We start from the raw sequence: 27,109 nt of genomic DNA on the forward strand, positions 1-27,109 counted from the left end.
TGTTGAAATGCCCCTCGGGGCCTTTGATTGGTAAATAAAATATCTTGTATCTTGTATCACTGGCGGTTTTAGTGAGTTACCATCCCCTCCCCTCCTCTTTTGTCCAAATTATGCGTAAGATTATTTATTGTGTGGCTGTTGGCCTCTACCCCGACCTCAAACTGCCCCCAATTATTTTTCTAGATTCCTGGATCCGACACTACACACTGACTTTGTAAACATAAAAAAATTGGATATTATCTAAGAACTGGAAAAATTATATGTATGAAGGTGCGAGAAGAAACAAGAGATGTATAATGTGTCTCTGAATAAACTTTCAGGCTTGTGTACGAGTTAAATTTCAATTTGAGTTGAGTTCAATCTGTTGAATGCTAAGTACGAATCAGTTTATGTACGAGTTGTCAATTTCAAGCGCATGTGTTTGGATACACACACCACAGGCACAGGTGACAGGAACTAAAAATTGCATCGCCATCACAGTCCAGTTTGTTTAACTTTAGACCAGAAAGTGCCAAACACGTGTAAATTTATACTAAATAAGTTTTTCGAAGGTAAGGATAGTCTAGTTTTTTTTGGATGACAAAATGTTTTTTTTTTTTTATAACAATATCGTCGTGATCGTGTATCCTAACTTCGTCCCTACCCCACTCCCTCAGCGTTTTCAATAAGATTTTCAATAAGAAGGAAAAATAAATGAAAAAGCACGAAACCAGTCTTGGCGAGGGGTCTGGGGGCCGCCTTAGGCGAAAAAAGCCTTAAGAAAAACTTCAAATTTTTTTGTGCATCTGCCAGGTCTGGTACAATCAGTAGATTTAGCTACGTAGCTTGATTTACCTACATAGCTTTATTTACCTACCCGAGGTAGCTTTATTTAGCTACCAAATTGGTTTATTTCTATTTAAAAGTATTTTTCTCAGGGTGTGCAGAAAATATCATTTTGATGCACAGTCTAGACGAACTCCAAAAACGGCGTTAACGGAAGTGAGAATTTCAGTCCAGAAAAGACTCCAAAAAACGAGTCCAACGCATGCGCAGTTATATAAAAAAAACGGTGAAAAATCGTGAAAAGTGGGCTCTTATAAAAAGTGTTTTTGCAAAAAATTGGATTACCTTACAATAATGTAAGTTCTCAGAAATGATTAATAATAAATGGTTTTAGAGAACGTATTTGTTAGAATTTTGATTTCATGTGCAAATAGTTTTTAATTTCAAGTCAAAGTTGACCAACTTCGAGGTTCAGCCAGACATCGTACAAGTAGGATACAAAATACAAATTAAACAGTCGTAATCTTATGAAAACATCTCTGTGGTTGATAATTTGTTTGTAGTGACTAAGTTAGTCATTTTAGAACTACTTTTACTGATTTTAGAAGTTTATTTTGTAAGTAAGGAACGCTGGCGAATTTTCAGTTCGAATTTCCTCTGTCTTTCATGTCTATCGTGTACGAATAAATTTCAGCATGTTTAGATCAGCAATGAGCAACTGCATTGTAAATACATCTTACCAATAATTAAAGAAAGTACTGAATTGATGGTTTTAATCATAAATAAGAGTCGATCAGGTGACAGTTACATGAGAATCCATTCAGTTTCCACATTTCCTCCGAGGCTTTTTTGAAGAAAGTTCACGTTTCAAGTTAGATCAAATACAAAGAAAAATAAACGTTTGGGAATCAAACATATAATAAAAGGGAAAAATATGTAAAATTGAACAATGTAATATATATGTTGTAACTGTTAAACATTGACCGAATTTTTACCTATTTGTAATATTATTTCAGGCGCGTAGCTGCCTATACGCAAGTACGCAAGTGCGTACACATCATTTTCCAAAAAAAAGAAAGAAAGAAAGAGGGATAAAAGAAAAGAAGGAAAAAAGAAAGAGAGAATTTTATTCGGGAAAAAAGAGGCACTACCCATGTTTCAAATTATTTTGCGTCTTATTGTTTGGATTCAATTTTTTTCAGCATGTCTGCACATTCAAATTTAGTCCTTTATAAATTCAATTCCAAAAACATCTTTCAACATTCTTGAGGAAAAAAAAATTGTTGAACCAAAATGTTAATCCGCGTAATCATGATTATCCGGACAAATATTTGATAAGGAAAGCGATCTAAGGGACTTTGATCGAAAGAAAAAGTTACAAAGGTTTTGAACGACTATCCAAGATTTTTAATTTCCGTAGAGGTAATGAATAAATGTCGTTAAACAACTTAAATTATGGTGAACAAAATAAATAATAATATAGCTTCTTTTACTGATGTTATATACCAATTTAAAGAATTATATTATAATTGAAGCATTCTCGAATCATTTCAGCTATCAAATATGAAGGTCATCAAAAGACAACAACACCCCCGTTTATATTTTGAAATATTTAAACTTCAATGATAACGATATTGAAATTGCTACTCTGTTTTATCTTGATACACTTGGAAACTTTTTTCCAATACCACAATATGCGTAAATTAATTTGATAAATTTTCCTTCTCTTCCCGAAGTATCAATGGAAGCAGTATATCTTATAGCTAAGTGTTTGCTCGAGAAAAATGATATTATAAAAATTTATTGTGATTTCTTTTGCGAGAAAATGACTGAAAAATTTCGTAAAATCCAGGAGCTTCCGGGGGCTTCCCCCCCTGGGCCCCCCAGACCCCCGACCATTTTCTGCGTACACTTCATTTCCATGCTGGCTACGCGCCTGTATTTCGTCATATAATCCTGTATGACATCTGAATATTGAGAGCGTTAGTTAATTATAACCATCGCTATATACCTAATGTTTTCACATATGAATAGATATAATCATGAAAACATTTTTAGAATTATAATCTATGAGTTTAAGAACAAAAAAAAATCATTCTTTTAAAATTACGGTTAAAAAGTCTTCTCAAATCGAACCTGTTTATATCTCTGCTCCGCCGCCAAAATTGTGCGGTTTTTCATAAAAAAAAAATATATAAGTGTCTTAGAAGTAAAATTGAAGAATCTTTATAGTAGGAATGGCATTAAATTTAAATCAAGGGGACAATAAATTAAGTTGGAAAATTAATTCTAACCGACTTTATTGAATCCCGGTGTCGTACGTATATCCCAAATCACTATTATGCAAGAATACAGAGCGATAAATAAGTCAATAACCACTTAATAATTTAATGGGTACAATTATTTATTCAACAAAAATTGAAATCCAGTCACAGTTTACTAAATACAGCCATTATTCAGTCGTATTTGTGGAGAAAGCGAACGACAATCCATCGTTTGTTTACATCGGAAGCCATTTTGCCGCAATGCATGACAGAGCCAAAGACTTCTTTTTTGGAGTTCACGCCGTTTTTGGAGTTCGTCTAGACTGATGCAGTGATCATTTTTAACTTTGAACTCATCTGAAAACAACTCATGAAAAAATCCCTCTTGGAAAAATGTCTTTTTCTGCGCAATTGCAATCAAAGTTCTGAAAGTTTTGGGGCTATGTATGACAGTTAGAACAGTTACCCCTTGGATGAAATGACAAAGAAGTCCAGTTCCGGTTAAAACGATAATAGGTCGGTAATTATTCAGCACAATGTGAAGTAATCATACTCAGTCATGCCTCACCGCACGGACAGCTAACCAAACAATGGAATTACATGTTTTGCTCTAAATTGTCCAAACGCAGCAATGTATAAACTATCTTTGCTTTGGATTGTCTTTTCAAGCCTCCCTAGTATAAATATCAATAGTCATTTAATTGCGACTTTTTGTCTCTTTTTAATAAAAAGAAAACTTTTGAAAACTTACCTTGAAATAGCTAAATAAAGCTACCTGAGGTAGGTAAATAAAGCTACGTAGGTAATTCTACCTACGTAGCTAAATCTAGTGATTGTACTGGACCTCACGGTCTGCCTGTAATTAAACTTGTGTATATTAACATGTTAGTGTTTATTTACATCAGAGCGGGGGTATAGATGGTTTTCCTTTGACATATTTTGCCTCGGAGTTATTCCCCTTAGCCGCCATCTTGTAGGGCAAAGCAGTGAATTTTCCTCTTTGAGCAACCAATTTTAAACATGCATGCCAGAAATATATGGGGGAAAATATTTACAATCTCAAGATTATGAATTAAAAGGGGCTTTAACAAACATACTTTCACGTCTAGTTCGAGAATAATATTTTCTTTCATGCAGAGAAGGAAAATTGCTATCATATTTCAGCTATAGTCATAATATCTGCTATTTGTTTAAAATAATGGTTTCAGACCTATGTTTTTTCTTTTCTCATACATGTACCTGGTATAGACAGTTTAATTTTGTACTGAGATTTTAACTATAGTTGTTATGGATGATGTACTTATCATTGGCTTTCGATCGTTTTCTACCTCATAAGTGTCAAAACTTTCTCCATTTCTCCCATGCCAATTTGTCACTTTCAATTACAAATACATGTACTGAATACTTTCGGTAAAACTTTTAATGAATTGCATAATGATGACACAATTAAACTGGTTCGCATATGAAGTGTGACAAATAAAGGAAGATAATTCTTACAACAAAATGATTTTTATTTTCATGGAAAACTATGACTTTTTTAATTTAAGAAAATATTTATTGATTGACTTTTTTAAAGTTACTTGCCCACAGGCAAGTGCCTATTAAAAATTCACTTGCCCACCTCTAAAATTAATTACTAGCCCTCACAGGGCATTGGGCAATGGGATTTGTCAGAGCATGCTTTGAGGTAAACCTTAAAAGTTTTAGGCCAATCAATGAGCATCAAAATTCCTCATCATTTATGTAAAATTTGTTTAAATCATGACTCTCATGGTAGGCTGGTGCCCAGTGGGAAATCAAAGTTTTACATATTAATAATATATAATATAATTTATATATATTTTCCCCAAGAACACAAAAGTATGGAATCCAGATAGGGCCAAACAGTTCACTATCGCACCATCGCACCATCGAGCATCAACTTAAAGGTCGATGGCGCAATAATGTGATGGCGCGATAACGATGAAACGATGGTGTGATAACGATGAAGCGATGATGCGATAGTGTGATGACGATGATGCTATGGTGCGATAATGCGATGATGATGGTGCGATAGCACGATTGAGCAATAGTAAATATCGCTTCATCGTCATCGTACTATCGCACCATCGTCATCGTATCATCGTGTCATCACTATCGCACCATTGCTTCATCGCACTATCGCGTCATCGCACCATCGTCATCGCATTGTCACGCCATAGCATCATCGTCATCGCGCTATCGCACCATCGCTTCATCGTTATCGCATCATCGCTTCATCGTCATCGCATTATCGCTTAATCGCACTATCGACCTAAACCTCGATAATGCGATGATGCGATAGTGAACTGCGTGGCCCTATCCGGATTCCATACAAAAGCCATGATCAGTCATATTTATGGAAAAAATATTGTAAATTCAAGTTTATTCAAATCATAACCCCTTAGATGGGCTTCTTGTTGAAATTTCTTAATTTTGGTAAAGAATACCACCATGAGCATAAAGTTAGGGCTGGGACGATACTAAACTTTGCCGATCTGATACATATCACGATACCTTAGGTGCTATACAATACATATCACGATACATTTAAAACCAAATAAAACTAGATAATTTTTCAGAACATTTAATTTGAAACATAACAGTGTATGAAAATAAACTAATTCAACAAATGAACTTGACTTACTGCCATTGGGTTTTGTTAATTTAACATAATCCCGCATGTTTGACGCCATTTTGACGCTTATATTTTGAATTCTGTATCACCAAGATGTTTGTACTTTATTTCTGTTTGTGTAAACGTCTTGATGATAACGACTAAAGGACAAAAAATTTCAAATTTTAAAGCCTGGATATTTTTGGAAATTAAAAAGAAAAGTGCTGTCAGGTATCGTGACACTAAATTAGATGAATCGATCTGTAGATCATCAGAATCAGAAAATTTTATTTCGTGTCGGATTTTTTAAACAGAAACATAAGCTCTGTAGAGCTTTTGACCGACATCAAAGTGAATACTGTGATGCATCGGTGAATCATCCCACTACTACATGTAGCTGTGTATAAAAAATTATCCTGCTTTAATTTTCTATACTGTAATACCTTATTTTCACAAAGATTTTAAATAAGATAATTACCACAATGAAAAAAAGAAAGATTTGTATCTGTAATCATGGTTATGACATGTGAGAAATAAACATTTATCTGTATCCAGAAGGCATTCTCAAGAGGTATTAAAATTCAAGCCCCCCCCCCTCCTTCAGTAAACTTTTCAGTTATGATCTGATTTGTGCTTTTTCCTAGCCGATTTGCTCGGGTGAGGGATGTGGCCCCTGGGCCTCTTGTTATTTAATTTTTTTGAAAATATCAAACAAAAATGGAAGGAGGAAGGGGGGGGGGGTTCAATTGGGCATTTGTCAAGGTTTCACACAATCAGTTGAGAAATCTATGATGTAATATTTGTTATAATTAATGTCTACACTACAGGAGATGTATAAACATCAAATATTATAAGAAATGGAAATATTACAGAATCTTTGAACAAGATTGACATGATTTTCTTGCACTCTAAACTATTTAAGATAGTTGAACAATATTTGATGGGTGTATCATGCTGGTAGGGCACTTAATTCATACTTCGTAGGAGAGATTGTAGAGGTACGTGTTCTGATCAAGTATTCCAACAGAATTGTTATTGTGTTTTGTAGATAAAATATGTCCTTTAACTTATCGGAGCCCCTTGAGGCTAAGAGATCTCAGAAAAGAACAGCAAATGATCTTGAAGAGGAAAAAGGTGCAAGCTTGGTAAGAATAATATATACATGATATATATTTGTTGTAATTTCACCTAAGACAAAAGTTTAAGGTCAAGATAATGTATATGAAAGGTGCCTACAGGTTTATTAGGTGCTATCCGTCGTCGTTCGTTGTGCGTTAACATTTTCAGCTTCTTCTCTGAAACCACCAAACCAATTTCAACCAATTTTGGCCTATAGCATCTATGGTTAAAAGGGAACAAAAATTGTGAATTTCACGGTCCCTGCCCCCCCCCCCCCCCCGGGGGTGGGGCAAAACCACTAGAATTAGCAATCTTTAAAAATCTTCTTCTTTACTCCTGGACATCAAGCAGTCAAACTTTTGGTATGATTGTAATGAGCATTGAGTCCTCTACCAAAATTGTGAAATTCATGGCCCCAGGGTCAGGGGTTCTAGTGTTAGGGTGGGGCTAAATAGGTTATATAGTGAAAGTGCATTATTTCTTTGAAATTTTCCTTTTCAGGTCCTGGGCATTAAATAAACTAACCAAGTGCATAGTTGAGTTGAAAATGACTGCCTCTTCCAAAATTGTGAATTTCATGGCCCCAGGGTCAGGGGTTCTAGTGCTAGGGCGGGGCTATATAGAATATAAATATAGTGAAAATGCATAAATTCTTTGAAATTCTTCTTCTCTGTTTGTTGGCATTAAATAAACTTACTGTACCAAGTGCTTAGTTATGTTGAATAAGGCTGCCTCTTCCAAAATTGTGAATCTAATGGCCCCAGGGACAGGGCTTCTAGCGCAAGGGTGGGGCTATAAATATTATATGGTAAAAATGAATTATTTCTTTGAAAATCTTCTTCTCTGCTCCTTTGCATTAAATAAACTACATGTAACCAAGTGCCTAGTTATGTTGAATAAGGCTGCCTCTTCCAAAATTGTGAATTTCATGACCCCTGGGTCAGGGGTTCTGGTGTTAGGGCGGAGCTCTATTAATTATATAGTGAAAATGCATAAATTCTTTGAAAATCTTTTTTTTTGCACTTGCATTTTGTAAGTGCTTTATTACACAAAAAAATAAAAATAAAAAAAATGATAGGATAGACTTTCAACATGTTCAAAAACATTGTTGCAATGGAGATTCAAAAATATGCAAAGAATGAATCGTTTAAACATCCTTATTCGGCCCCCCGATAATTTACAGAAAATTGAATTTAAGATATTCTACATATTTTTGTCTCAATCTTTCCAACAAACATTGAATTTTTACTTTCGTGCACTGTAATTAGCTTTATATCTGATTAATATAGCAGGGGTACGTTGTTTACATTGATTTCTCGTAGACTTTAGGCCACACCCCCATTTCGCAGGCCAAATTTTTATATGAGCGCATGGATGTTTCAAGTTGTCATTTTTATATGGTCAATATAGAGAGTTATACTTATCATTTACATTCATGAAAGAAATTGAAACGGTTGTGCACTCATTTGAAATTTTCCAAAAAGGTGCAAAACCATGGGTTCTTGTCTCTATAGTAAAGACACCTTGTTTACAAATTCCAACACGCCGTTGACCTTATGAATAACAAAGCAGTGAACACGTGACTCAATTCTATTCACTTTGAACACATCTATGCAACTTCATGTCTAATGTTTTCAAGATATCGATAGTCAAATTATTATCAAAATACTGCATGGGAGAAACTTTATTTTTTGATTTAATTGTTATTAAATGCTATTTCAACTGACTTCTGTTTGGTTTTTAGCTCACCTGAGCCGAAGGCTCAAGTGAGCTTTTCTGATCACATTTTGTCCGGCGTCCGTCTGTCCGTCTGTCTGTCTGTCCGTAAACTTTTCACATTTTCGACTTCTTCTCAAGAACCGCTGGGCCAATTTCAACCAAACTTGCCACAAAGCATCCTTGGGTAAAAGGGATTCAAGTTTGTTCAAATGAAGGGCCACACCCTTTTCAAAGGGGAGATAATTACGAATTAGAGAAAAATTAATGGCATTTTTAAAAAATCTTCTTCTCAAGAACCACTGGGCCAGGAAAGATGAAACTCACGTAGAATCATCCTCAGGTAGTGTAGATTCAAATTTGTTCAAATCATGACCCCCGGGCCTAGGGTGGGGCCAAAATGGCCGACCCAAGTTTTACATAGGAATATATAGGAAAAATCTTTAAAAATCTTCTTCTCAAGAACCACTGGGCCAGGAAAGATGAAACTCATGTGGAATCATCCTCAGGTAGTGTAGATTCAAGTTTGTTCAAATCATGACTCCCGGGGCTAGGGTGGGGCCAAAATGGCCGACCCAAGTTTTGCATAGGAATATATAGGAAAAATCTTTAAAAATCTTTTTCTGAAGAACCACTGGGCCAGGAAAGATGAAACTCATGTGGAATCATCCTCAGGTAGTGTAGATTCAAGTTAGTTCAAATCATGACCCCTGGGGCTAGGGTGGGGCCAAAATGGCTGACCCAAGTTTTACATAGGGATTTATAGGGAAACCTTTTAAAATCATCTTTTCAAGTACTTCAAAGCTATGATTAGTGTCATATAATATTAATATGGAATCATCTTCAGGCAGTGTAGATTCTAGTTTGTTCAAATCATGAACCCCTGGGGGGTTAAAATCCAGCCCCCCCCCCCCCTCCCCCGTAAACTTTCAGTTCTGATCTGATATGTGCTTTTTCCTAGCCAATGGGCTAAGGTGAGCGTTGTGGCCCCTGGGCCTCTTGTTTAGCTCACCTGAGCCGAAGGCTCAAGTGAGCTTTTCTGATCACATTTTGTCCGGCGTCCGTCTGTCTGTCCATCTGTCTGTCTGTAAACTTTTCACATTTTCGACTTCTTCTCAAGAACGCCTGGGCCAATTTCAACCAAACTTGCCACAAAGCATCCTTGGATGAAGGGGATTCAAGTTTGTTCAAATGAAGGGCCACGCCCTCATTAAAGGGGAGATAATTGGGAATCAATGAAAATTTGGTGGTATGTTTTAAAAATCTTCTTCTCAAGAACCACTGTGCCAGGAAAGATGAAACTTATGGGGAAACATCCTCAGGTAGTGTAGATTCAAGTTTGTTCAAATCATGACCCACAGGGGTAGGGCGGGGCCACAATGGCTGACCAAAGTTTTACATAGAAATATATAGGAAAATTCTTTAAAAATCTTCTTCTCAAGAATAGCGTAGCCATAATTGATTATATTTATATGGAAGCATCCCCAGGTAGTGTAGATTCAAGTTTGTTCAAATCATGACCCTCGGGGGTAGGGCGGGGCCACAATGGCTGACCAAAGTTTTACATAGAAATAAATAGGAAAATTCTTTAAAAATCTTCTTCTCAAGAACAGTCAAGCCACGATTGATCATATTCATATGGAAGCATCCTCAGGTAGTGTAGATTCAAATTTGTTCAAATCATGACCCCTGGGGGTAGGGCGGGGCCACAATGGCCGACCAAAGTTTTACATTGAAATATGTAGGAAAATTCTTTAAAAATCTTCTTCTCAAGAATAGCCAAGCCATGATTGATCATATTTATATAGAAGCATCCTCAGGGAGTGTAGATTCAAGTTTGTTCAAATCATGACCCCTGGGGGTAGGGCGGGGCCGTTATGGCCGACCAAAGTTTTACATTGAAATATATAGGCAACGCAGCACAGTTAAGGTTACAAATGGAAATATCGACAATTTTTTAAGATAAAAAATACATACTTTAATAGGATGGGCGATTCTTTTTTAGGAATTCACTGATATAAAAAAATGTAATGTGGTTTAAATCTACATGTTGGGGACATTTAGATTTTTTATTTAGACTTGTCACGTGATGTCGACGTCATATGATTTTAGCAATTATACTTACAGTTTAGAGGTCATCTATAAATTTCAATATTGCAAGGGCATAACCAAGTTAAAAATCTTAATTTATTTTATAATCCTTTTCAATACTATATGTAGTTCGTGAAAAGTGCTGCGAACCTAAATAGATTCCCTTTTTTAATTGGTAAAATTTAATTTGTTGGACGGCAGGTTGAATATTTTGCTGGTCAAATACATTAAATATAGCTATAATTAATTTATTTGCAAGATTTCAAGAGGTTCGCAGCACTTTTCAAATATCTTAATGCTTCTTGAGTTTATGTGTAAAATTTTGAAAAGATACATTGAGGGTATGCCCTTGCAATAAATCGATTTATTAGGGCCCTTCCATTACTTTTTCAATGAATCTGCATACAAACACACTACAGTATCGCTTGTCTGCATAATGCACGTACTGTTTATAAATAAAATACTAAAATAGACATCGCATCCAAGTCAACGGCTTTTTATTTTACTGCAAATAATATTTTATTTGAGAAAAAAAAGACATTTTTCATTGTACAAAATGTGACTTGATCAGCCTCTCACTGTGTACAAACTGCGTCATTTTTGCGAGATGACGTCACATTGACAAGTGCATTGCGATCGATGCATCATTTATATACTGTTGTGTGGGATTTAACAAACGGCAAAACTGCATGTAATAGTATGTTTGTATGTAGTATACAGCTATCCAGCTGTTTGAAATAGCAAATAATTTCATTTTGTGGTATTTTGAAGACCTTATATTATGTGTGACGTCATAGAAACATTTCCCGTACAAATTAGGCCCCGCCTCCTTACTGTAACCTTAACTGTGCTGCGAAATTCTTTAAAAATCTTCTCAAGAACAGCCAAGCCATGATTGATTATATTTATATGGAAGCATCCTCAGGTAGTGGAGATTCAAGTTTGTTCAAATCATGACCCCTGGGGGTAGGGCGGGGCCACAATGGCCGACCAAAGGTGCTCAGGTGAGCAATGTGGCCCATGGGCCTCTTGTTTAAAAAAAAACACCAATCATCATATCTCTAGATATTTAGATGATTCATCTAAGGATGGGCACTACCAGGCTTGCTTAGGATTCTGGATCTGACCTACATTTTCTGGTTGAGTGAAAAAGTCAAAGTTTTTGTTGTAAGTCTCATTTCCAAGTATCTCTAAGCCTTATACATGACTGGTACATCTAAGGATGCACACTAATGGACTTGCTGCTGATGCTGGATCTGACATACATTTTTCAGATAATGGACCAGTAAAAATTTGGGTGCATTTCCATGATTTCTATTACTAAGGAATCATAAGGTCTATCTGATCCAAAATTTACATGGATGATGCAACAATGGACTCTCAAACTTGCTTCAGATGCTGGATTTGAATTACATTTTGTGGATGAGAGACTAGTTTGAAGTTTTGGATAAATCTATTCCCGAGTAACTACAAGCCCTATCAGATCAAAATTGCAGTAATGTTACATCATGGGATGTACACTACTAGATTATTAGTTTAATGTGGGACTTTACTTAAACACAAATTTCTTTGAGATGAGCTCTGTCATCTCTGATTACCTATGTTTGTACTCTGTGGATCCCAGAAATTTTGTATAATGCACAGGGGGATCATTAAGGTATATTGATACTTTGATAAGAGAGATAACTCTTAATGACACAAATGTCTATTATTCCTTTAGACATTTTTCAAGTGCCTTTTTTGTCAAATTTTGCCCTGCAAGCCATGCTACAATTGTTTGTATTTTATTCTGCATATACATTTCCTTTGGAAAAACAAAAAAATTAAAGACAATTTCCATATGAGTGAGCAGAGGGTTTATGAACCTTAAGGCCCTTGGGCCTCTTGTATTTATAGCAATATCACATGCACATTAGATCTTCTCCTTTTGATAACATTTAGAGCAATAAATCAAAACTTACTATATTTTACCTTGGATATCTGGTAAAAGTGTGACTATAATTTATATTGAAGCATATATACTGAACTTCTCAGGTGATCAAGTGTTAATTGTTGCAGTGGGCCTGTTGTTAAAAAATTGGCATTCTTTTTTTTATTTTAAGGAAGATGAAACACCAAGCTCTAGTAAGGAAACCAGCTTGCCGCCGAGGAAAAAACATGCACCATCAAGTTTGTCGGAGTTTAGTACATGGAGTGAGTGTGATGAAACAGATTCAAGCTGTTTGAAGAGTCAACTTGCAAGTTCAAAGGAAGGAAACTTCTCAGCAAGTCATTGGACCTATAAAGATCTTATGGACCTAAATATCTATTATGAGGATATGCCAGATCCCTTGGAAAAATTTATTAAAGATGTAAAGGATGCTTTTAGGAATGAAAAAGGTTTTTGTCCTGATCCCAGCAAAATTACCAGCTTTCTCAAAAAACAACTTGAAAAAAGTTTAACATTTACACATGAATTGAGAAAAATTGAAAAAATGGTGAAAAGCCAGCATAAAGAGACACAGATAGAAAAAGTAAAAAAAGAGATTAAAGAAAACATGGAAATGACATGGAAAAAATGTGATGTCATTTTTGATTTCAAGTAAGTTATTTCATAGTTAGTTTTTCTAATCAAGGTTCCGCAAAGAATATATACTGTAAACCAACTTTTATTTGCGACAACTTTATTTTGCGATTTACCAGGGGTACACTAGTTTGTGACAATTAATTTTTGCGATCAGGCCTTTTTCGATCTGTTGTAAAAAGACAGAGAGAGTTTAAGTACCGGTTTGCAGCGAGAAATATTCGCAATGACGAGGCTGTCGCAAACTTTGCGAAAATTTTTCGCATGCGAATAAAAGTTGGTTTACAGTAGTAGAGGCTTCTATCCCTACCCCAGTTACTTCAAACTTTGAAAATGTCATTAAATTTGCACAATTAAATTTGATTTGAATTAAATAAAAATTTTCAAAATGCAATATTTGCATTTGCTCTGATGAATTTTATACCAGGCCAACTGTTAAAATGATTCAAATGTCATTTTTAGCTCACCTCGACAAAGTCCAGATGAGCTTATGCTTTACTGTCGGCGTTATAAAGAACTATAAGACCTACATAAACTGCATGAATATTATTGTCAGGATGCACACTAAGTATAAAGAAAATATGTGAGATTTGCACTACTTATACTAATAACATTAGTCGAGGTGACCTTTGCAATCTTTCATTACCTATGTTTGTGTTTACTCAAATGTAAAAGTATACACAGAGAAACCCACGCTAAAATGACATCACAATGAGTATACAGAGAGGTTAAGTGAAGAATTTCTATTCTTTTAAGAAATGATTAATCTTTTTAAAAATCTTATACCTTAGCTCATCAGTTTTGTATGATTCAAGAAAACCTGTGAAGAAACAATTGTAAATGATTCTAAATTTTCACACAAATTGACCAGCATTTCTGTCATTTGGGTGCTATAAAGATGTTTATATATTTTTTTCTTATTGAAGAAAAACCCTGTAACTTTCTGTTAGAAATAAATTACTCTAAGTCTAAAGGAAGGAACTTTCTTAACACACCTTTGATTATTAAATTTAGTTATGACTTTCCCTTACTTAATCCCCTTCCCCGCAGTCACGCATTTTATCGCATATACCATTTCCTATTTCTAACGCAAAATCATGCATTTACCGTTTCACCGCAATCACGCATTTTCACGCACTTTAAAAAGTTCATATAATCTTCAATTTATTGACAAATTCCAACGATTTTATACTTGCTTTAACCTCATAAAATAAGAAAAATTATTTTCTTATTAAACTATTACGTTACAATATTATTTACGCTAAACTTTAGAGAAACTTGTACCTCGTTGTAAACTGCTTGCGGGGAAAAGTAACGTAATATTTCTATGACGCGAGGATTCAGCGTATGTTGCAAAACAATTCATTAAGTTGTAAAGAGTTAAAGAAATTTTGTTGAGATGAGCTACATAATCTTAGATGTTTTGTAAAAGCCTGGCCTGACAAGCTAGAAAAAAGTAATATTTCTGTACTCTTCAAATTCCATAGGTCCTTGGAACCTGCTACAGAGGAATTCGTAAAGGAGTCTGTTACATTATTTAATGTGGCAGTAAGGGACTTTGCAGAGGAAACTCTTGAACTGTTGGGAATGGGAATATTTCAAAAACCAATGTATGATTCACAGGAGAAGAAGAGAGGGAAAAATAGAGGTGGAAGAGCTAGAGGCGGACAAGGAGGGTCTCGTGGTGGACATGACAATGCAGAGTGTAGGCGTACCACTGATAATATTTGTCAGCACTATTGTAGATCATTTGGAAACATATTCTCTTTGAAAGAAGGGTTAGTATATGATAAGTTCACGATGCCAAAAAATTATACAACCTATTCCATTTATATTGACATTTGAAAAAATTACTTATTTAAAGTTAAAGTAAATCCGTAGTTGTGATTTCTCGATATCTTTGCAATGAAATATCGTCTTAATTGAAAATGTTTACTTTGAGTTATCACTTGCAGAAATAATTGCAGAAAATCAGGACATACTTCAAGAGAATATTGTTATCACAGCCCAAATATTTAAACTGTGCTTGTGGACACATACACATGATGCAATCAAACCTTGTTATAAATTATGTATTGTAATTTTAAGGCCCCAGGAGTAGTTGCCAACTCACCCAATTTTTTCAACCGGTAACCCGGTGTCACTGGCCGATTATTTTCTATGACCTGGCAGGTCATGCTTTTTACCCGATTTTTGTCGAACAACCCGAAAATCTCCCGATTTCCTGATTTGGTTCGTAAACTAGGCTGCACTTTAAACTTCCAGTTACAAACCAAGCTTAGATCTACGCGTAAACAATGCAGATGGATTAATTATTAGTGCAGGTGTAAACAATTAACTGGGTGTTGTTTTGATAAATAAATGTTTGAAGTCAATTTAAAATGGCTTCCGATTCTAAGTTTAAATCCAATTATTTATGAATATTTTGTCATTGTAAGCTAAAGCCTTTTTTAAATAAAAGAATTCTCTTTATACACAAATATACTTATATTTAGATAAAATAAAAGATTTAATCATGTTAGATATGTCCTGAATGTTGTTAGGCATTATGACCAGATTTTTCACTTTCCAAATCTGGTCATGACCGGATTTTTACTTGCTGGAGGTTGGCAAGTATGGCCTCAAGTCAGAGGTTCTGGTTTTAGGGCTGGGCTCTATTGATCATGTTGATAATATGGTAAAAATGCATTAAATCTTTGAACGAAGGATATGGAGATAACGAACAGTATTCAATCTCAAAGTCCATTAAACAATATACAAAATAAGAGCAGAGCAAACACGGACAGCGGAAACATCAGAGGTGGGATCAGGTGCCATGGAGGAGTGAGCATCCCCTGCCGACTGGTAAAAATCTTCTTCTCTACTCCTAATTTTGAATTTTATGGCCCCAGGGTCAGGGGTTAGGGTGGGGCTCTATTAATTATATAGTGAAAATACATAATTTCTTTGAAAATCTTCTTCTCTGCTTCTAGTATCAAATAAACTTACTAAGTACATAGATATGATAAGCAAGAATGCTTCTACCAAAATTGTGAATTTTTTTGCCCCATGCATATGGTCAGGGGTTATGGTGTTAGGGCGTAGCTCTATAATGATTATATAGGGAAAATACATTACATCTATAAAAATCTCCTGGGTAATAAGCAGATGAACTACCTATATAGTTATGATGTGCAAGGCCTCTTCTTCCAGAATTGTAAATTTCAAGGCCCCTTGGTCAGTGGGCAAGTGACTTAATCAATTATCAAAAATAAAATCAATATCTATGCCAATATTCTACATGTTCTACTCAGTATTTTTTATATATATTTATAAATACAGTATAAGTTAATGGTAGGGCAGGCAAAAATTCAGGTAGGGCAAGTGAATTTTGACCATGTACATTCCCTTTAGCAAGTGCCTTAAAAATCTATTTGTCAGCCCCTGATGATACCAAGAGGGGGGGGGGGGCTCTACTTATATATCAAAATGAATTGTTTGAAATCTGCTCCTTATTATTAATCAAACATTTTTGATAAGCAAGTGTGCCTTTTCAAAAATTGTGCAATGTGTATACCTAGGGCCAGGGGTTCATGTGTTGTAGGAGCACTTATGAGTATTGCTGAATATTACTGATTAGTTGAAATGCATTTTTTATTCCTCTGCCCTGCTTTTGGGTATTAAGTAAACAAACTAAACAATTGCTAAGTGTATAGTTATGATTAGCAATGGTACCTCTTTTAGAATTGTAAATACCATAGCATCTAGCTTGAAACATGAACCAAATTCAATCATTTGAAAGTTGTTGCTCAGGTGACCTATTAGGCCCTTGGGCCTCTTGTTGGTGTTGGTCTCATTTCCAAGGAACTATCAGCCCTATGTTGACCAAAACTGCATGGATGATACGTCTAAGGATGCCCATTATCAGACTTGCTTCGGATGCTGAATCTGACCTACATTTTCGGGTTGAGTGAACAGGTGAATGTTTTTGGTGCAGGTCTCATTTCCAAGTAACTATAAGCCCTTTGTTGACCAAACTTGCATGGATGATACATCTAAGAAACTACTACTAAAAATGTCTTTATACTTCCCCTTCTTGTGTAGTTTGTTATGTTTTTGACACTATTTTTTTTTCTTTTAGTTTTTTACTTGAGAGGTCCTTCACTTTTAACAAGAAAACGATGAGGAGTACAGCTGATCTCATCTATCATTTCCATTCCGGAAAGAGTATGGAAGAACTCTTGTTTATAATAGAGGTAATTTTGTTAATATTATCATTTTTTGCTCACCTCAACAAAGTTGGGGGAGTTTATGTAATACCCTCAGCATCGGCATTGGTTTCCGCATCGGTGTCAGCGTCAGCAGTTTTCTTTTTAACTACTTCTATGTCCTATATTGATTAGATATGCATGGAAGATGTTTCTAGTGTGTTTCATTGTGCCAGTCAAAGTTTCAGATGCTGCAGTTTCAGCAAAGGAATGACAAGGTTAATTTTTTTGGAGCAGGTTAACATTTTTGGCGCAGTTTTTGGTGTAGGTCTCATTTCTCAATTCTGAGTAACTATATAGTATTTATGTAATGCTTCTTATACTTGAAAAAAATACATTGTATGATATGTAGGCAAAGGAATAGAAATTTCAGGAAAAAAACCTTAAGATGAATTCTATTGAAAAGCTAATAAAGAAGAGCTTAACATTTTTGGTGCAGTATTGTTGGTGTGGGGAGGTACCTCTAGTTGTTTTTGTGTTAGCTAAATGTAACTAACAATTATTGATAATTAAATGAAGAAAACGATTTTGAAGGCATCAATGCCGATTTTATTTCTTCACTGAAAATATTAATATATATATCTAAAACTTGTATGTATGATTATTGCGATTGCATGTATTTTTGATAATAACTTTGCATTACTAAAGGCATTTGTATTCTCTTTTAATGTAAAGAATCTGAAAAATAGTATTATGTTCAACATATATTACTGGCAACAAATAGGTAACTGGCACTTTTCAAATTATAAGGAAAATATCTTCAAGTTGATGGACTTCAGCAATTATCCTTATCATCATGTTCATGATAAAGTGAAGTCGACGTCAAAAAAGTCCAATTATCACGTCATCATTGATATACGTAAGCATGTATGAAAATAACATAATTTTAAATGAAATAATAAAGTTAAATGTAAGTTTAAGATATTCTTCATCAAAATAACTGACAATTAAGAGATAATGTAGTTATCAAGAATAAATCTGGTATAAAAATAACTAATTTAGGCTATTTACACATATAATGATCTTATAATCACTGTTTAAATGGTGGAACTTGCTTCAATGTCTGATAGCTCAATGTTCATAAAATGTAAAATTCATATTGGCCAAATGTAACTAGATCTTTGAATTGCATACATGTAATATGAATTAAATGAATTTTGAAAACGCACATTTTGGTGGTTCGTGGCTCTAGCTCTTTAAGTGCATTTTGTGTTAAATTTAGCTTATATTAAATTTTTTCCTATTTACATTTTTCACATTATACTGAATATTCCTATTCAATGTACCAGGTTTACTCTGGAATTGAAATCCAAAACAGCTATTTATGATAAACTCTTGTGCACCTCTGATATCGCAGTCTATATTCCAATCATGACCAAATTCGCATACACCATACACAGTGTGGAACTTGGAACAACCTGAACCCGATCAAATTTGACACCCAGTGTATCGCTAAGTTTCAAGGACAGAAGATGTTTAGTTTGAAGTTAGACATTTTTCAATTTTCAGAAGATTAATTAAACTGAAACAAAATGCCAAATTCAATGTTTAATCAATTTGATTCTGTTTTTTCTGGATTGGGGTACTTAACAACAGAGCGCACTCAAGCGGCAAATTAGGTCATAAATCAAGAATGATAACTGAAATTCACTAATATTGGAAATATTTATGGGGGTAGAAAATGCTAGACTTGCAATTTTCCAAACTTTTTAAAATCTAAATTTATAATATTTACAAAGCTGATTCATTGTTATATTATTATCACTTTTGGCATAACAAATTTTTTTGTTTTCAGTGTATACTAGGGGCAGGTCGGGTCGGTTCTGATCTTTTTAGGTTCGGTTTCGGGTTTCTCGGGTAGGGTAGGTAATGGAAGAAAAGCTCATGATTTGTATTATTTTCAACAACAAAATGATTATACCATCGTCTTCCACCTTTCTCAAATTACTCTGCTCCGTTTTTTGCAAATATCAAAACAAAATGTTTCTTGTAAATGAGCATTAACCAGATATGTACAAAAGTTACATATGACCATATTTGAATCTATCCTTTATAAGAATATTATTATACATAATCATTGATATACGTAAGCATGTATGAAAATAACATACATGTAATTTTAAATGAAATTATTTAAATCACCTTATAATGACAATGTACTAACAAATGTCTCGTTTTTGACGCCATTTTTATAGCAAAATCTACTCTATTATACAAATGGAACGGAACCGAATTCCGGAAAAACAGAACCGTACCCGACCCGAATTAATTGTTCTGCGGTTCCGGGTCATTACGGGTACCCGTGACCGCCCTAGTCCATACCATTGTATAGATCTGTATTACGCACGTTTGTATTATTTTCTCAATATAATGCCTATTAAATTAGAACAAGCCTGCACATTTTCAAATCATTGAATATATGTATTACTTATGTCCTGATGCATAAGCATGTGAGGTTTCAAGTCAATTCTCAAACACTGACTTATCACAAAATTTGATTTTGCCTGATTCTTAGGTGGAACTGTACTTAAATGAAAGTTGAATGGTAGTTAAATTCTGATCCCAATCAGAATTAAGACAAAGAAAAACAGAAATTTTAAAAATTGAGGCAGGGGTAAAAAATTGGGGCTGGCGGGGATGAGAATCTAGGAATATTTTTATTATGGCCTTACTGATCTCAGGATAATGTTAGATTGGCATCACTAATGGACTTTTGTGAGAAACACTGACTTTTACAGTTGATGTTTTACTTTTATACATTTTAAACTGTATCATATACGGAGGTATAGAATTGGTAATAGATAAGAAAACCTTTCTAGTGGTCATAGGTATGGTTTTAGGGGCACTAACTTGTGAAGGCTAAGAGTTGAGGGTAGTGTGGTTGTGGTTTTCCTTAAGGACAACTTACTTGTGCTTTGAAATAACCCATTATTTGCATTGAATTAATTGTTGAGCTAAATATTTATGTCATAAATGATCCTCTGTACATTGTCCTAGTGTAAACGTTAGACGTCAACTGTAAAAGTCAGCGCTCCTTGCAAAAGTCCAATACTGATGATGACAAATTATAGATTTGTCCTGAAAATGTATTTTTCCCTTTTTTGTTTAAGAAGGGTTTTTTCAGATAGAAAGATGGCTTTTTGAATTTAGGGCAGACACTTATTAAGAAATAAAAAGCTTGGAATGGCCTTTCCTATGTTTAAAGTTAAATGAAGCTGTGTCATGAACCTCCCCACAATATTTGGACATCATGATTTACTGATAAAGCAATAAAATGGAAAATTGATTTAATTTTTTTTTACATTTAAAAAAAAAGTTCAAATATGTTTTAAACAAATTTATAAATAATTAAAGGATTTTTAATCCAACAAAAACTCAAATCACCAGTAATCAAACTGTGAGTAAAAGAGCAAATTACATTAAATTGGTGTTAAATGAAACAGTATATTTGTGACAGTGTGGTGACCTTTTGTTTCTCCATACAGAAAATGATTAGTGTATTTTTATTACATGTTTTAGATTGGAAATAAAATTCTTGTTCTCATGAAAGATGCAGGATAACTAGCCTTCTCTTTGACTCGAAATGTCAAATCTTGGCTTTTACATTTCAAGCAACTTTCTGGACCTCAGAGGTTTTAAATATGTCAATAAACTAATAGACACTGTCTCAGATGAAGGCTAATTCAATTACGGTTTACCAGTACCGCGACCAAAACGCAAAGTTTATTTCTTACTGGTATTTCTTAATTAAGCTTTTGCTCCTGAATACTTGCTCATTCGTAATATTTAAGAATTCTGTATAATTATCCCATAAAGATGAAATGGAGTTTAATATCTTTCATATAATGCCAGAATTGTTGTTATAAATATTTATGAATTTCACTAATTTAAAAAGAAATCCATGTCATTATGGACTGACATGAATATTTTAGATGTTCATGGACTTAATGAAAAGTGGTATAATATAAGGAAAAAGAGGTTTTTCCTTGAATTTAGTTTCTTTAAATTGTAGGTTAAAAAAGTGCCATTAAATCAAGATACTACAGATATAGGACAGCTTGTAGGAAAAAACATTATGGGGCAAGTTGGAGGAGAGCTTGTTGGCCAATCACAATACTCTGTATTTTATCCACATTCTCTTGGAATCATTTGCATGGAAACAAAGGTAAAAAATTGCTTAAACAATACACAGTATTTTCTAAATTGATATTTATTACACAAGTGAGTTTCTGACCAAAGGGTGTCCATGTCTGATGTGTCTTTGTAACTTTTCATATTTTCAACCTCTCTAGAAACCAGCGATTTTTTCCCACCCACTGGGAAAGAGTCCGGTACTGGTTCAATTGGGAAAAATAACATCCAAGAACAACAAGAATTTTCTCTCATTTAATTAAATAAAACGTATTATGCACTTATTCCAACTTAATTGCTTATAACTATAATATTATACCTGTTTTAAGGAATAAACAACAAGTGCTGATTGCTTCTTTTTATCAATGTCCCATGTTTTCACATTTTCATGCTTTCAATTTGTCAAAATGTATGACACTATGCTGTTTATACCACAGGTCCCGCAAATTACGACTTTCTCTACTTTCAATTTAAGTGGAAGTGAAACAATTAGTCAACTTTTACATTGTTTCATTTAAAAAGAAAAACGATGTCGTCTTAGTCTGTTGCTTCACAGTTGAATTGGGAATTTTTGGTCAAAAAATTGGGAAAATTTAACGGTTTTGGCATTGGGAAGGGTGTCGTTCATAGGTACCAGTTATATAAGGAAAAAAACACTGGAAACACAGCTCAACCAAAGAATTATATATGGTTTGAGTTATTTTTGGCCTGCGTTTCAGAAAATGTTTATTTTACTATGGGGAGTGATGAGGCGTGTTACTAAAAAAAATTAAATTGATCAGCCATTTTGTTGCCATGAAAACTGTCATCAAAAACATAAACATTCAAACCTAAATATCTGGCTTTTATTGATATTGAACAAATCTTCAATTTTTGTAGCATCTATGATATGATATCTTAAGTAAATGTCTATATTTATACTTTGGTATATTATTTCAAATTGACTGCATTTAACTAAGAAAATATATTTTAAGCCATTTTGTTGCTGTTGACGCCATCTTTGAAATGCAAGTATACCTGCAGACCTTAAATTCTAGCTTCTGTTGTTATTTAACAAAGCTAATTTACTCTGATAAGAATCCATAATTTCTTTATTAAATGTCTTATGTATATTGATACTTTGGCATATATTAACCAGAGTGTATTGCTAAGAAAATATATTGTGGATGGCATAATCACCTAACTCTTTTTTGTCATCTCAAAAAAAAGACAAAAAGAGACAAAGAATTTAATGCAACAAATTTTGTATAAAGATATAGGAATATATAGGAAAAATAGTTCAAAACCTTCTTCTCAAGAACCACTGGGCTAGGAAAGATGAAACTCATGTGGGATCATCCTCAGGTCATGTAGATTCAAGTTGTTCAAATCAGGACAACGGGGGTAGGGTGGGACCAAAATGGCTGATCAAAGTTTTACATATTAAGAATATATAGGAAAAATCTTTTAAAATCTTCTTTTCATGAACTTCAAAGCCATGCATAGTAATATTTATATGGAATCATTCTCACGTAGTGTAGATTCTGGTTTGTTCAAATCATGACCCCGTGAGGGTTAAAATTCAAGCCCCCCCCCCCTACCTCAGTAAACTTTCAGTTCTGATCTGATATGTGCTTTTTCCTAGCCAATTGCTCAGTTTGGAAGAGGAACAATCAGCTCTGTCTATGCAACTATTCTCTAATAATAGTAATCAGTATAAGTGACAACATAAAAAATAATGAAATTAAAAAATAATAAATGAAAAATAAACAGAGCTAGGCAAATAAAATCGTACAATTTGTTTTCCTTAGCAAAACATAGGAAAAAAACTCTAAAATTCTCTACTCAAGAAGCATTTTCAGGTAGAGTACTAGTATTTTCAAATGTGTTCCGTTCAATATGTTCCTGGGGGTGGGGCAATTAAGGCTTCAATTTAAGATCAAATTTTGGAACCACATTAAAGTTTTAAATACTGATCTGATGATTGGAGTTTGACATACTAAAACTGAATTGATTTTTATTCAGCTGTTTTACAACAGAACTTAAATACTTATGGAAATAACATACTAGTATAACCTACTCTGTACTGTATGAAGTTGAATTGGTCCCATGGATGGACATTCACATGATGAATGCATAGTACCTGTATTGAATGTAGGACAATAACAAATTTCAATATCGCAAGGGCATACCCTATTTGAAATTAAAAATTCAAGCTATTAATTTTTTCTGTATACTTTGTGCTTTCTGGAAAGTGCTGCTGCTTTGAATAGAATTCCCATTTTAATGGTTAAAATTTCAAGTGAATGGGCCCATGTCGAAATAAGTTTGACTTCTACCAAATATTTTGTGTACTTATAAAGTCACACTCTAGATTTAAAGAAAGCAGCAGCACTTCTCAAGTCAAGGAACATATCCTTTATTTATATTCAAAAAATAGTTAAGATTTATTTAGTGTATGCCCTTGGGAAAGAACGATTTAACGATGCACCTTGATTTAAAATATACCTAGCCTGAACATTAAAAACACGACAAAATTATTTGAATACATTCTCTTGATAGTTCATGAATAATCGCACTGAACAAATGATATACATTGGTATTAATAGCCTATTTAAAGCATGTAAATAACATTCTGCCTTATAATAAAACACATTTTTCATTGTTAAAAAATTCCCCAATCTGCCTCTCACAGCACATGAAATGCATAATTTTTACCAAAATGACATCATGATTGTCAAGTTCATCGAGATCAGTGTTTATAACCAGCTGTATTGGATTTAACTAGCAACTTCTCTTTTAAGTGCATTGATAAGTTTTATTATTGTTTATTATGCTAATACAGTTAAAAATTGCAAATTATTTAATTTTCAGGTATTATGAGAAATACATAAAAGTCGTATTTTAGTGTGACTTCACAGTAAACTTTTCCCGAATAAATTAGGCCCCACCTCTTTATTTCAGCCTTAACAATGCTGCGCCTTGGCCATACTTTTGAACAGTTGGTGCTAGGGCTTTCATATTTCACATTTGTATTCCTTGTGAGAAGACCTTACCTTGGGTACCAACATATTTGACTTGTATTTGAGAAAAATTAACCTTCCCTATGTTGTTATACAGGGGCATCAGTGTTTCTCAAACATATTTTGTTTTCTAAGGAATAAAGGTGGACAATCATTAAAATCCTTATATGGCTAATGCTACTCAGGTGAGCATTGTGGCCCAGGGATCTCTTGTTACCTTAAATGTTTGAAAAGTTCAACTTTGATAATACATTTTGAATAATACAATTTGCAGTTAAGTGTAAAGTTTTACATTACGTCACGATCTTTTTGTCAGATGCACCCAGCATAAACGATTCACTTCATTGGTCAACTTAAATTATCAACATTGACATGGAAATAGTCTGTTGCTTGAGCAACCAGTTAGGGATAAGAAGAAAGATCCAGTCATAAAGCTTGCGGTTAGAAGGCGTGTACAATTTACCTTGAGTGCAGCTGTCAACTATATCATGACATAATGTGAAACTTAACACTTAGTTGCAAACTATGATATTTCTTAGAATTCTCCATATTTCTTTGTAGTTAATTTTTGTTCTCCTGAAAATGTCAAAAGAGCATTCAGAGGGCGTATATTCTGGAGACAAAGGAACAGCAGACGATCCTGGGAAGATTCATTACACTGAGCCATTTGACATATTAAGAGCAGAGGACAGGTCTAAAATTGCAGAATTTATGTTTTGGTTAGGATTCGTTCAAAATACAAGAAAATACAAGTATTTTGAATCATGTCAATAGAGTAGCTACATTTGATCCATTGATCATGATTGTTCATATGACTGGGAACATTTAAAGAGAGTTATGTGCAAGGGGTGATCAAAAAGATTCAAGATTGAGTTCAAAAAATACAATAGATACCTATGCCTTTGCTCACTATAATTTTAGCATATAAAATGTATTAAATGTTTTAGCAAATTTTTAACACCTCTTACAAACAGGAATCTTTTGATTTGGTACCCCCTGTGAAAATCCCAGCAGGGGGTATTTGTCTATTTTGGACAGTTCTTCTGTACTATTGACATTTACCAGGTTAATTATTGACATGAGTTGCAATGATACCTATACTAACACTTTGAAATTCATGGCTTTTATGAATCAGTCTCAAAGATTAGGCAAGTAAGTTATATATTGAAAATGCATTATATTCATGGACTTCTAGCAGGAATTATAATGTCAGACTTTTGAAAAATGTGTCCCTTTGGTTCAGCATTTAAGACTACAGATTTGGTTAAGTTGGCAGTGAACAGTGTTGGCAGTGTTTGTTGTTGAGATCTTTCCTTACTTTTAATTTTGGTCATATAGCTCTTGTAAGAAAGAAAAAATATATCATTTTAATATGCAGATTACTTCATTAATTGTTTTGAATACATGCAGTAAACATGTAAATGCCTTGTATAGTGTATTATGTTTTGCATATTTTTTTTACTAGAATACTTGGTTGGTATTTACATTGTATATTGTAATGTGTTGTATATATATACCTCTATATAGACCATGATTTTCTGGTCATTTATTTGTATATCACAAGTCAGATGGCATGTAAGTAAATTGATTGGTGAATTTAAATAGAATATACTGCTCACAATTTCTGTCAATTTATATTCTGTGGAAGGTCAGTTAATGATGTGATGAAAATTCAATAAATTCATAAATGATTAATACATGATTAATGCTCTTGTTTTTTTGGTCATTTTGTAAATACATCACCCCCCCCCCCCCCATAAATTTGCATTTGTGCTGAGTTTCATATAATATTAATATTATGTGTTTACCATGTTAATATTGATAAATGGTTTAATAAAAAGGGAGAAATTGTTTATATGTATTTTAATTTTAACAGGGCTTTTAAAACATGTTAAGTATATATCATATTACATATAACACTGGATTCATTAAGAATTAAAGAAGCACTTTTTGCAATTTTTCCTTAGAGAAGGATGATTAAGTTTTGTGAAGAAATAGAATTAGAATAGAATGTGTGGAGATAATGAACAGTATTCAAGCTCAAAAGTCCATTGAAAATTACAAAATTGGAGCGGAGCAAACACAGACCTCCAGAACATCAGAGGTGGGATCAGGTGCCGTGGAGGAGTGAGCATACCCTGTCGACTGCTTACATCCGCTGTGTTCTCCTTGTCATGTTCGGGAACCAAAACGGAAAGTAGGTGGACAACTCAGTGTGTAAACAATGACCTAACAATCAGTTTGAAAAAAGTTAATCGGCATTTGACCAAATGATAAATTGTATTCGCTGACAAGGTCATTTTATTGATCATGAAAATTGACAAAAGGCTGTGCAGGTTGAAGATCTATTTTAAAGTACATCACAATTTGTAACAATACATGTGTCATTTCTTCATTACGTTCTAAATATGGCTGAAATAGTGTCCACTCGGTTAAAAAAACAATCATTATGTTCTTGACTATTTACAATTCAAAAAAGTTTTCACCTGTAGACAGTCACACTTATTGGTACACAGATGATCCATTTGTGGAATTTTTGCTTTACTTCTGTGCAAGAATTCAAAATGGGTTCATTA

The 27,109-nt window shown here is 34.0% G+C and overlaps 1 protein-coding gene across 2 annotated transcripts; it reads left to right on the forward strand.

The window, feature by feature from the left end:
* Positions 1-452: 452 nt before the first annotated feature.
* On the forward strand, positions 453-26,386 carry LOC134234684 (uncharacterized). 2 transcript variants are annotated; one of them, XM_062716741.1, is made up of 7 exons: positions 453-551; positions 6,713-6,809; positions 12,693-13,171; positions 14,641-14,931; positions 17,274-17,388; positions 21,413-21,565; positions 25,095-26,386. In XM_062716741.1, the coding sequence occupies exons 2-7, from the start codon at positions 6,720-6,722 to the stop codon at positions 25,305-25,307; spliced, it is 1,341 nt and encodes a 446-aa protein (XP_062572725.1). In that variant the 5' UTR covers positions 453-551; positions 6,713-6,719; the 3' UTR covers positions 25,308-26,386. The 2 variants fall into 2 exon arrangements, 1 of the variants encoding a protein (XP_062572725.1); XR_009985233.1 differs by lacking the exon at positions 453-551 and having other exon boundaries at positions 6,691-6,809; positions 25,095-25,830; positions 25,872-25,885.
* Positions 26,387-27,109: the final 723 nt, after the last annotated feature.

Source organism: Saccostrea cucullata, unplaced genomic scaffold (genome assembly GCF_032062105.1).
Source record: "Saccostrea cucullata isolate Sc308-1 unplaced genomic scaffold, CSIRO_AGI_Scuc_v1 ctg332, whole genome shotgun sequence".
NCBI lineage: Eukaryota > Metazoa > Mollusca > Bivalvia > Ostreida > Ostreidae > Saccostrea > Saccostrea cuccullata.

Bases quoted from the DNA above. Each gene is read 5' to 3' on its own strand.
- LOC134234684 (XM_062716741.1), top strand. From the start codon at position 6,720: ATGTCCTTTAACTTATCGGAGCCCCTTGAGGCTAAGAGATCTCAGAAA. The intron at 6,810-12,692 runs GTAAGAATAATA...TTTTATTTTAAG, and splicing joins AGGAAAAAGGTGCAAGCTTG to GAAGATGAAACACCAAGCTC. The intron at 17,389-21,412 runs GTAATTTTGTTA...TTTAAATTGTAG, and splicing joins AACTCTTGTTTATAATAGAG to GTTAAAAAAGTGCCATTAAA.